This window comes from Phascolarctos cinereus, unplaced genomic scaffold, assembly GCF_003287225.1.
Source record: "Phascolarctos cinereus isolate Bilbo 61053 unplaced genomic scaffold, phaCin_HiC Scaffold_726;HRSCAF=1367, whole genome shotgun sequence".
NCBI lineage: Eukaryota > Metazoa > Chordata > Mammalia > Diprotodontia > Phascolarctidae > Phascolarctos > Phascolarctos cinereus.
Genome location: NW_027556098.1, coordinates 359879484 through 359891813, shown reverse-complemented (window position 1 = coordinate 359891813; position 12330 = coordinate 359879484). Strand labels below are relative to the sequence as shown.

Below are 12330 nucleotides of genomic sequence, written 5' to 3'. Positions count from 1 at the left end.
TTTTATTTTTCCAGGTAAATGTTTCCCTTCCATTCTTAGACCAAATTGTTTGGTCATGAATTTTTCCTTTATCTATAGTTCTGAAAGGCAATTTCTTCCTTGTTCCTCTGATTTCTTTTATGATGTGATGTTTTATATCCACTTGGAGCTTCTCCTGCTATCTGGTACGAGATGTTGATCTAAACCTATTTTTTGCTAGATCATTACCTAGTTTTCCCACCAGTTTTTGTTAAATAGTGAGTCCTTCCTCCAGTAGTTGGAGTCTTTGGGTTTATCAGATACTAGTTTCATGTGCTTCTATATGTTGTATACCTAACCTGTTCCACCTTTTTAACCAGTATCAAATTGTTTCTGCTTATTATTGTTTGTAGTATAGTTTGAGATCTGGCAGGCCCCTTTCCTTCCCACTTTTTTTCATTATTTCCCATGAGATTCTTGGCTATTCCTCCAGATGAATTTTGTCATTCTCTTTTCTAGTTTGATAAAAGCAGTCCTTTGGTAGTTTGATTAGGATGGCCCGGAATAAATAAATTTAGTTAATGATGTCATTTTTAATGTATTGGCTTGACCTATCCAATGAATATTTTCCATATAAATTCTTCCATTTGATAAATTTTTGTCTTTTCTCTACAGTTGAGTGAATCTTTAATTACAATTTTAAATGACTTTTAATGCTTACTTCTTTGATCTAGTTGGGATTTATTATATGTCATATGAGGTATTGATCTAAATTGATCTTTCCCCATACTGGTAAGCAGTTTCCTAGCAATTTTTAACAAAAATGACTGCATTCATTGAGTTCCTTAACTCAATACTTTATAATTTTGGCTTTGTATGCCATTTGGTTGTATTTCTGAATTCGCTATTGTTTCATTCTTACTGAAGGTGTCATGAAAGCTGGCCATTGAAGGCTTGATTAAGAGGGGAAGGAAGATACTCTTAAGTATGAAGAACAACAGTAGTCCAGGATCAGAAATAGAAAGGCATGGAATGTATTGCAGGGAATGCAGAGTAGCCTTAATGAGGAGGTGGCCACATGAAAAAGTCTAGAAGGTGGCTGGGTCATGGAGGGGACTGTGCATTTCAGCCTAAGGAGCTGCTTAGACTTTATTCTGTAGATAACAAGGAGAAACTGGGCCGCAAGTGTATTGTTAGTTCTGGAAATACAAATCATAATTGTTTTTGAGGATCAAATAGGAAATCTTCCATTTGTCTTTTAGAGTCCTTTACGGGGTAGCCCTTTTCTCTCCAATCTCTCTTCAACATGGACATACTTGAGGCATTTGAGACAGTTCTGTTTCCCCTGAGAGTATCCTCTTCTTCAGGCTAAATATCTCCACTATCTTCAGTGACCTTTGTATGGCATGGCTTCCATTTTCCTTCGATGATGCTGTAAGATATGTTGGGTCAAGGATCAAATCAGGGATGATGGATCCAAAGGGGATTATTAGTAGAAAGTCAGGAATGTTTAGTTAGGAATCTGATTTCTTGCTGTTAAAAGGAATGAGAAGTAACTGCTGTGATCACCTTGACCCTCCCTTGGGGTCATAATAAGCAACAGAATACTAAGCATGATGGACCATAATTTGACCTCTCTATGACATTTCTTGTATTTTAAAACTTTTTTTTTCCTCAAAGAGAATGGAGCTAAATAAGAATAGGCAGTAAAACAATATCTTCTTTGTTAGCTCTATATGTTCTTTCAAATCTCACTTTTTTCAAATTGATTCATTTTCATGCTAGGTTCTTTGTGGGAACATACAATGTGAATGGCCAGTCCCCCAAAGAAGGCCTTCGGCCTTGGCTAAGCCAGGATGTTCAGCCTCCAGATATATATTGCATAGGGTAAGTATTTTTATTGCAGAAGCCCTCTGAATCTTCACTTTGGACTCCATGGTGTATGTCTGTGAGCTAAGACTTTGCAACTAATACAGAGGGAATTTTAAAGTGACTAGGTCATTAAAGGTTTCTTTCCTGTTTATTTGCTGTTCTCTGTCATGTAACACATTTCTGGTATTATTGAGATTGAACTATGATTGCTATTTTAATGCTAATATTTATTATTTCCTTTAACCAACTGCCAAAGTCATTATTTTTGGAGAGTTTTGTTCCTTAGTTGTCAGATACTTTGCATGCCACGAACTAATTCTATCATGGAGAAGGCAAAGTTAGAGAAAGCCATAGCAATCCACCAAATCTTTATTAGGCACCAGGCTAGGTCCTGTGAAAGGGACTAGCAGAGTGAGGCGATGTGTTCTGAAGCTGGAGATGGAACTGACAGATCTGAAACAATTATGGAACATGCTTTGTGTTTTATCTTTTCCTGGAGTCTGACTTGTTTCATCTCATTTCTGGCAGGTTCCAAGAACTAGATCTGAGTAAAGAAGCCTTTTTCTTCAATGACACCCCAAAGGAGGAAGAGTGGTTTAAAGCTGTAACTGAGGGTCTGCATCCAGATGCCAAATATGCAAAAGTAAGGTGGGGGTAAGGGCCCATAGAGTTTTGGCTCCTAAAGTTTAGTGTTGGCATCCAGGAAATGATAAGTCATCTTTCCTACAGTTTACATGACCTTTAACTTGACTTAGTGACCAATGGTCCTATTCCTTTTTGTTCCTGGTACAGAAGGGATATGTGGTACTGTTAGAGGGAAAAGATTCAGGGTCCTGGTTCCAAGGTGGGCCAGTAGCACCAGGAACCACGAGCTGTTTTGGGTGTCAGTATACTCAATAACATGGGAGGAAAGAGGAAATATCAGCAAGTCAAAGTAGAGGTTGTCCTCTGTCGTTTTTAGAAAAGTGCTGTATTGTCATTTCCATTGTTTAGAAATGATTCTTTCTCAAAGAAAGAAAGAAAGAAAGAAATTATTCTTTCTCTCAAGAGCTAGAAGAGATACATTATTTTGGACCAATCTTTGTCGAGATGGCTTTACCCTGGCAGAAGTCAATTCTTCCTGCCTTTAGCTTTTATCTGACATACAGGTGATTTCATTAGTTTGCATGCCCTTTTCACAAATTCAGACTGCAAACCCTCCATAGTCAGTCTACAAGCATTTTTAATTTTTTTGCTAGGCAATGGGGTTATGTGACTTGCCCAGTGTAACACAGCTAGTAAGTGTCAAGTGTGTGAGGCCGGATTTGAACTCAGGTCCTCCTGACTCCAGAGCCAGTCCTCTATCCATTGCACCACCCTACCTGCCCCTGAAACTACAAGCATTTGCTAAGCATTTACTAAGAGCTAGGCACAGTGTAAGCACAAAGAAAGGCAAAACATGGGGCAGCTAGGTGGTGCAGTGGATAAAGGACTGGCCCTGGAGCCAGGAGGACCTGAGTTCAAATCCGATCTCAGACACTTGACACTTACTAGCTGTGTGACCCTGGGCAAGTCACTTAACCCTGATTGCCCCACCAAAAAAAAAGAGCAAAACAATCCTTGACTTCAAGGAGCTCTCATCCTAAGGGTGGAGAGAGTGTGTAAACAACTATGGACAGACAAGATGTATACAGAATAAAGGGAAGGAAATCTCATTACAGGGCAGCTAGGTGGTGCAGTAGATTGAACATCAGCCCTGGAATCAGGAGGACCTGAGTTCAAATCTGACCTCCGATGCTTACTAGCTGTGTGATGCTGGACAAGTCAATTAACCTTGTTTGCCTCAGTTTCCTCATCTGTATAATGAGCTGAAGAAGGAAATGGCAAACCACTCCAGTATCTTTGCCAAAAAAACCCCAAGTGGGGTCACAGAGAGTTGGACGTCACTGAAATGACTCAATAACAACAATAATCTTATAAGCAAAGAGCTAGCAGTGGAAGAGGAGAAAGGAGGAGGAGGGCTCAGAAAGGACCTCTTGAAGAAGATAGGATTTAAGCTGATTCTTAAAGGCAGCGAGGGAAACTTAAGAGGGCGATAAGAAAGGAGAACATTCCTGACATGGGGGAACCACTGAAAAGGCACCAAGTTAAGAGAAGGAATGTCAAGAAGGAGGATGTCAGATTGTTAAGAAAGTGGAGGGTAAGTAAAGTGTAGAAAGACTGGAAAGATAGGAAGGGTTGGGGTTGAAAAGGGCTTTGAAAGCCATAGAGAGGCATCTATATTTGATCCTGGAGATAACAGGGAGCCACTGAAATTTATGGAGGAGGGAGTATTATGGTTAGACCTGAACTTTTAGAAAATTCACTTTGGAACTGAGTGCAGGATGGATTGGAGTGGGGAGAGACTTGGCGTGGGGAGACCAGTTGCAGTAGTCCAGGCATGAAGCGATGAGAGCCTGCCCCGGGTGGTTGGGTGGAGAGAAGGCTTGTATACAAGAGATGCTGTGAAGGTAGAAATGATGAGTTTTGCCAACCTGTTGGCTATGTGGAGTGAGTGTAAGAGGAAGTCCAACATGATACCTTTGTGTGCCTGGGTGACTGGGAGGACTACAATGCTTTTCAACAGGAACAGAATATTTGGGAAGCAGGGAGGCTTAGGGGAAAAGATAATGAACTCTCATTTGGACGTGTTGAGTTTGAGATGCTGATGAGATATCCAATTCAAAATGTCCAAAAGTCAGTTGGTGACACTAGACTGGAGCTCAGGAGAAGACTCAGGCTGGATTGATAGATTTGGGAATCATCTGCATAGAGATATTTGAACCCATGGAAACTGATGAGATCACCAGGTGTGACAGTATAGAGAGAAGAAAATGAGGCCCAGGATGGAGTCTTTTTTTTTTTTTTGGCAATTGGGGTTAAGTGACTTGCCCAGAGTCATACAGCTAGTAAGCGTCAAGTGTTTGGTATGAGGTCAGATTTGAACTCAAATCCCCCTGACTTCAGGGCCAGTGCTCTATTCCCCATACCATCTAATTGCCCCCAGGATGGAATCTTGAGGGTTTCTTTCCTCTTGTTCTATTCTTAACTCTATAATATAGCTTCTGACCTCATCATTCCACTGAAATTGCTCATTTCAGAGTTACCTGTGATAAACTGCCAGATCTAATGACCTTTTCTTAACCTTGAACCTTCTTGACCTCTCTATAGTCTTTGCCGTTCTCACCTTCTCCTTGACACTCTCTTTTCTCTCTTGGCTTTTATGATACTACTCTCTCCTGGTTCTCCTCCAATCTGTTGGACTGCTCCTCAGTCTTTTTATGCTGGATCTTCATCCTGCTCATGCTTGATAACCATGGGTGTCCCCCTGGGCTTTGTCCTGGGCCCTCTTTTCTTCTCCCTTATACTATTTCGCTTGGCAATCTCATCATCTCCTACGGCTTCAATTATTCTGTCTATGCATATGATTCTCAAATCCACTTATCTAGCCTTAACCTCTCTCCTGACCTCCAGATTTGCAACTCCAGTTGTCCACTGGACATCTCATATTGGATGCCTGTAGATGTCTTAAACTCAACATGTTCAAAACTAAACTCATTCTCTTTCCTCCCCAAACCCTTTCCTCTTCCTGACTTCCCTATTGCTGTTGAGAATACCACCATCTTCCTAGTACCTGAGCTTTATCCTCAATGGCTCACTATCTCCTACCATCCCTACCTAGTCAGTTGCCGATTCCTGTCGATTCTCCTTCTGTAACATCTCTCCAATGTGCCTCCTTCTCTCCTCTGACACCATCCCAGTGCAGGCCCTCATCACCACACACTGGGACGACTGCAGTTGCCTTCTAATTGATCTCCTTCTGCTCCAGTCCATTCTCTACTCACCTGTCAAGTTGATCTTCCTAAAGCAAAGGTCTGACCATGTCAAGCACTCTTCCCCATCAACTCCAACTCAGTAAACTTTAGTGGTTCCCTGTCACCTCCAGGATCAGATGCAAACATCTCAAAGCCCTTCATAACCTGGTTCCCTCCTACCTTTCCAGTTTTCTTGTACTTTACCCCAATGTCAGTGACATTGGCTTCCTTGCTGTTTTCTTGCACAACACATTTGATCTCCTGACTTTGGACATTTTCAGTGGCTGTCTCACATTCCTGAAATTCTTTCCTATTCATCCGTATCTCCTGGCTTGATTTCTTTTCTTTTTTTCTTTTTCAGGCAATCAGGCATAGGTGACTTGCCCAGGGTCACCAGCTAGTAAATGTCTGAGGCCAGATTTGAACTCAGGTCCTCCTGACTCCAGGGCTGGTGCTCCATCCATTGTACCACCTAGCTGCCCCTGGCTTCCTTTTAAACTTCAGCTAAAATCTCACCTTCTACAAGAAGCCTTTCCCGAATCCCTTTGATTCTAGTCCCTTTCTTCTTTTGATTATCCCCAATTTATTTTATATATATTTTGTTTATATATAGTTGTTTGCATGTTGTTCCACCCTCCCCTATTAGACTGGGCTCCTTGAGAGCAGGGACTGCTTTGCATCTCTGTCCTTAGTGCTCAGCACAGCTCCTGGCAAATAGAAGGCACTTAATAAATGCTTGCTGATTGACTGACTGACCTGACTCCAGGTCCAGCCTTCTTTCCATTGTACCACCACCAGCCTGAGAAGAAGCAGATGGGTCAGACAGGTGGAAAGAGAGCTACGAGAGAGCAGTGTCCCAAAAGCCTAGAGTATCCAGGAGAAGCATATGACCAGTGGTGTCATAAGCTATAGAGAGAGGTCAGGAAGGATGAAGACTGAGAAAACACCATCATATTTACCAATTTACACATCATTGGTGACCACAGAGAGAGCAATTTCATTTGAAGGATGGAGTCAAAAGCCAGATTAGGGAGGCTTAAGGAGGCTTAAGAATGGGCAGCTAGGTGCCGCCATAGTGCACAGAGAGTCCAGCCTGGAGTTGGAAAGATTCATCTTCCTGAGTTCAAATCCAACTTCAGATGATTATTAACTGTGTGACCCTGGGCAAGTCACTTAACCCTGTTTGCCTCAGTTTACTCATCTGTAAAATGAGCTGGAGAAGGAAGTGGCAAACTATTCAGTATCTCTTCTAAGAAAACCCAAATGGGGTCATGAAGAATTGGACACAACTGAAAAATGACTGAACAACAAAGAATTGAGTTACAGGAATGGAAGTAGAGGCAGCAGTTGTAGACAGCTTTTTCCAGGTATTTAGCTGAGAAAGAGATTAAAGATAGAGGATGATAGTTATCAGCTATGGTAGGATCAAGTGGAAGTTTTTTTGAGGCTGGTGGATACATGTGTGTTTGTAGGCAGCAGGGAAAGCATCAGTAGGTAGGGAAAAATAATAATGATGGTGATAGCTAACATTTATATAGCACTTTAAGGTTTGCAAAGAGCTTTACAAATATCTCATTTTATCCTTACAGTAACTGTGGGAGGTAGGTGCTATTGTAATCTCCATTTTACATATGAAGAAACTGAGGCAGGCAGAGGTTAATTGACTTCCTCAGGGTCACTCAACTTCTCAGTGTCTGACGTTGGATTTGAACTCAGATCTTCCTAACTCTAGGTACAATGCTTTTTCCATTGTACCACCAGCTGCCTGGAGTGAGAGTGGAGATGATAGAAAGGGCAGTCTTTTGGACAAGAGATTGGGTGGATGGGATGTATGTAGAGGGATGTGCCTTGCTAAGGAGAAGGGGCCACTTCATGAGAGAAAGGGCTGATGAAGACAGAGTAAGGAAGACTTCTGAGATCTGTGAGATGAAGAGAAGAGGGAGCTATTAGCAAATAGCCTTAATTTTTCATCGAAATATGAACCAAGTTCTTCCGCTAGGGGTGGGGAATCAGGGTTGCTCCAGGAGATTTGAGGAGAGATGAAAGGTTTGGAATATCCATAATAATGAGAGGTGGAGTATTTAATAATGCATGTAAAGGGCTGCTGTGACCAAAATTTGTCACCTGGTAACTCACTTTGCTGTGCCAAGGCTCTCCAATGCCAATGGTCTTTGGACTTAGACCAATCAGGCACTGGTCCCATAGAGGATTGAAACAGTTCCAGCTGAGTGGGAGTGCCAGAACTTTGGCTCATTCGGAGTAGCATGAAGATCTCAGTGTCACTACCATGCTGTCATGAGGCCTAGGAGCACCACCATCCTAACAAAGAAAAACTTCACAGCTGTGATCTTGTCTTTCAGGTGAAGCTTATCCGACTGGTTGGGATCATGCTTCTCCTTTATGTCAAGCAAGAGCATGCGGTGCACATCTCAGAAGTTGAAGCTGAGACAGTGGGGACAGGAATCATGGGCAGGATGGTGAGTGCATGGTACAGACGGGCATGGGTCTGACCCTTTCCCTGGGCAGTGATTCACAGAGGTCTTAACCCAAGCCAGTGTTTTCCTAATGTGGCTTATGGTGCTGCGTGTGTCTTAAAACACAGAGAGAATTGTACCCTCCAGTAAGGTTAAGAGTCGCCATGATTCACTGCAGTGTTTTGAAGCACTTCAGACTTTGTGTGCCCTCAGCTCCCTAAACCTGCTGAATATTCAATCCCTTTCATAATAATATAAGCTTTGATCTACCTTTATCCTTTTCCCACACTTCAACTGATTGTTGCCTTTCAGCTCATCAAGTGTGTTGTGAACATTGCACTGAAGACATGAGAACAAAAAGTGGGGAAAGGAGTCTTGTTTATTGAAGGGGATTTCCACTGACCTTTAAGGAGAACATTTTTTCCCCCCTTTTCGGATTGAACCTGTGACCTTAGGGTTTGAAACTTCCTTCCCAGCTGTAGATCAGCAGCCATCTTATAGTGTAGGAGGATTGTCTGAAGTACTGTTAGGGGGAGTGCCTTGTTCTGTGCTGCAGCCAGTCTATATCAGAGGCCAGATCGGAACCAGGTCTTCTTAACTCGAAAGCTAGACCTCCATCAGTTATTGCCTCGAATAGAGAACATATGGTTTAGAAACACAGAGTTGCGGAATTAGAAGGGACCTTAGAATTCAGTCTAAATTAAAATGTGAATCCTGCCTAAAGCCTCTGCCTTCAGTGATAGGAAACTCTCATTTTTATCTGAGGCAGTCGATTCTATTTTTTTAAATAACTAGAATTGTTGGGAATTTTTTCCTTTACTGTGAATTGAAATCTGCCTTCCTGTAATTTCTTCTTATTTTTCTTTGTTCTGCCACATGAGGCCAAGTAGACAAGACTGGTCATGTCTTTTCTTCTTCAGATGTGTTCAGTCTTTTCAGTTGTGTCTGACTCTTTGTGACCCCATTTAGGATCTTCTTGACAAATGGTTTGCCATTTCCTTCTCCAACTCATTTTACAGTTGAAGAAACTGAGGCAGACAGGGTTAAGTGACTTGCCCAGGGTCTCACAGCTAGTAAGTATCTGAGGTTGGATTTGAACTCAGGTTGTCCTAACTCCAGGCCCCGCTCTCTATTCACTTACTTCACCATTTAGCTGCCCTCCTTCAAACTAAACCTCCCTAGATTTTTCTACCAATTGAAGCACATTTCTGAATCTGCTCATCACACTCTTCTGGACCTACTTATCAACATTATTTTTACTTCTAAATATTCATTCTTCAGAGTCGTGTCCAGAATACTCCTGATGTAGTCTAGCCAAAGCAGCATTAAGTAGGCTTATCACATACCACACCCTGAGACCCCATACCTCCATTTGTGTAGCCTAGGATTGTATTATTTTCTTGTCTGGCACATCATTCTGCTAATTCATATTGGGTCTGTAGGCCACTCAAAACCCTCAGGTTTTTTGAATTAAAAGCGGGGCTTTTTATGTATCCCCATGGATACTAATTTGTAATCAACCAATCAGCAAGCATTTATTAAGCACCTCGTGTTTCCAGGTGCTGTGCTATGTGGTAGGGATACAAAGGCAAAAGCAGAAAAGCTTTTGTCCTCAAGGAACTTCCATTCTCACAGGGGATACAATGTGGAAGTGTTATTTATGTACAAAGTGGAAACAAGTTAACTTGACTGGCAAGGTGTTAGAGGTTTAGAGGACTAGGAAAAGCCTCCTGCAGAAGATAGTATTTGAGCGAAGACCTAAAGGAAATCAGGGATTCCAAAACCCAGAGGTGAGCTGGGGTGCAGGGATTTTTAAGCTTTTTTTGTGTCATGGCCCCGTTGGCTGGCTGTCTGGCGAAAACTTTGACCTCTTTCTCAGAATCGTATTTTTAAATGAACAAAATAAAACACACGGGATTACAAAGGAAACAAAATGTACCAACATATAGTTATATCAGGTGTTAATTTCACAGTCCCCTGGTGTAATGGAAAGGCAGTGTTAGACATTAGAGTTTCAGTTCTCATTCTTTCTGGTTGGTGGTTGTGTAAACTTGATCAAATCAGCCTCTTTTCAGGTATCTAAATATCTTCCTCTGTAAAATATGGATAGTAATGCCTGCCCTACCTGTATTGGGAGCAGCAAGATGGCACAGTAGATAGAGAACTGGACCTGGAGTCAGGAAGATTCATCTTCCTGAGTTCAAATCAGGCCTCAAACACTTTCCAGCTGTGTGATCCTGGGAAAGTCACTTAACCCTGTTTGCCTCGGTTTCCTCTTCTGTAGAATGAGCTTGAGAAAAAAATGGCAAACCACTCAGTATCTTTGCCAAGAAAACCCCAAATGGTCTCAAAAAGAGTCAGACATGACTAAAACGACTGAACAACAAGGTGTAATGGAATTATTTTGATGATCAAATCAGATAACAGCTATGAAAACTTTTTGAAAAGCATAAAACACTATTCAAAGGTGTAGTATTTCCAATACTGATACAATCAGCTGTGACTTAGATAATATTTTTTGGTCTGTTTTATAGGGTAATAAAGGAGGAGTGGCAATCCGGTTCCGATTTCATAATACAAGCATCTGTATTGTGAATTCCCATCTGGCAGCCCACACTGAGGAGTATGAAAGGAGGAACCAGGATTACAAAGACATCTGCTCCCGAATGCAGTTCTGTCAGGTTGATCCAAATCTTCCTCCTCTCACCATTGGCAAGCATGAGTGAGTGGCTAATTTTGCCCCATCTGCTGAACCACTGATATCCATATTCAGTTCTAGGCTTCTGAAAAAGAGGTGGGGCTTTCACTCCTGCAGTGACATAGTCAGCTTACACATATTCATGTATAAAGCTTCTGTTGCAAACTGTCAATCCTGGACTTTTCTCTCCTCATTGTCTAGCCAACTTGGGGCATCTCTAACTCTTCATTATTTGGTGTGTCCATAGGAAACACAGACTTATATCAATTGGCTACCCCAAAGCAAATTGTACAATGGATCCCAGACCCAGTTTTAAAAGCATTTGTTGTTCTGAATTACCTGCGTCCCTCTTCCTCCCCATTAGTATTGATCATTAAGAGCATTTGCTTTGGTTCTATTTATCTTGGAGTTCAGCTTCAGCTGCTTAGATCATTCTGTGTTAAGAACTTCCCCATGCTTCTTATCCTTTCCCTCCAGTTCACTTTCTTTTGTTTTTGTCTGTTTTCTTTTTTAAATACTTTTTATTAAATGACAAAATCCCACTATATGGGTAGATTTTTGGCGGATGTGTGAAGCTCGTGCAATTTGTTCTTGGAAAGAGGCAGGCTGGTGTGACCATGGTGGCGTCCACCAGGGGGCGCGCAGAGCCCTGAACCTGCTCCTGCCTGCGCGCGCGTGTGTTTGTGTGTGTGTGTGTGTGTGTGTGTGGTGTGTGTGTGTGTGTGTGTGTGTGTGAGAATTGGAACGTGGGCTTCTGGAAACTGACAGGCTAGCTTTCATTCTTTAAGGAACCTGGCCAGGAGTGTGTCTTATCAGCTGTGCTCTTCCTTCCTGTTGGAAAGGCAGAGTCCCAGATTTGAAGATGCAGCTAATGTCAGTTTGGCTGCTTTGTACCTTGTGGATGCTTTGATCTAATTTGTGCTATGTGTGTGAGAGTGTGTGTGTGTGTGTGTGCGTGTGCGCGTGTGCGTGTGCTGCTGTGCTAAACTGCCTAGTGAGGTGGTAGTTGGCTTCTCCGAGAGCAATCAGGGTGTTTACAGCGTGTGTGGCATCATCTGGGGTTTTCCGTCTCCTTCATACCCAAATGATATTTGTCATTAAACATTAACACTCTCCATGGAGGAGCGGCAAATGCGTAATGTTTTCTGGGAGCCAAGCCCTGGAAACCAAGTCTTTCAGCGCCTTCAGTGAACCAGAATATGTAGGGGCAAGGGGCTGCTGCTATTTGGTATCCCTTGGAGATCTGCACAAGCCCCTATTGAAAGGATCTTTTTAGCCTCTCTCCTGGGGATGAGGTGCATAATCTTATTCCACAGACTTGGGTAAATAACTCCCCCTTGGGGGTAGGGGAGAGGAGGTGGGGGGAGGCTCTTTCATTCTGAACTCAGAACTGGAATGGCTGAGCAAGAAGTGTAGACACACAGCAAAGACATTTTATGGCTAGCTGAATCACTTTCCCAACCAGCTTCCCCAAGTCTTGCTCATCTAGGGCCTT

General features: G+C 42.4%; 1 protein-coding gene across 6 annotated transcripts in view; it reads left to right on the top strand.

Annotated features, from left to right (window-relative positions):
• The window catches only part of INPP5B (inositol polyphosphate-5-phosphatase B), a 71797-nt gene that overhangs the window by 44267 nt on the left and 15200 nt on the right, over positions 1–12330 (top strand). For all 6 annotated transcript variants that reach the window (XM_020983617.2, XM_078145462.1, XM_020983616.2 and 3 more), the window contains 4 exons: positions 1744–1845; positions 2359–2473; positions 8024–8140; positions 10672–10859. In XM_020983617.2, coding sequence (XP_020839276.1) covers positions 1744–1845; positions 2359–2473; positions 8024–8140; positions 10672–10859 — 522 coding nt within the window. The remainder of the gene's footprint in view (positions 1–1743; positions 1846–2358; positions 2474–8023; positions 8141–10671; positions 10860–12330) is intronic.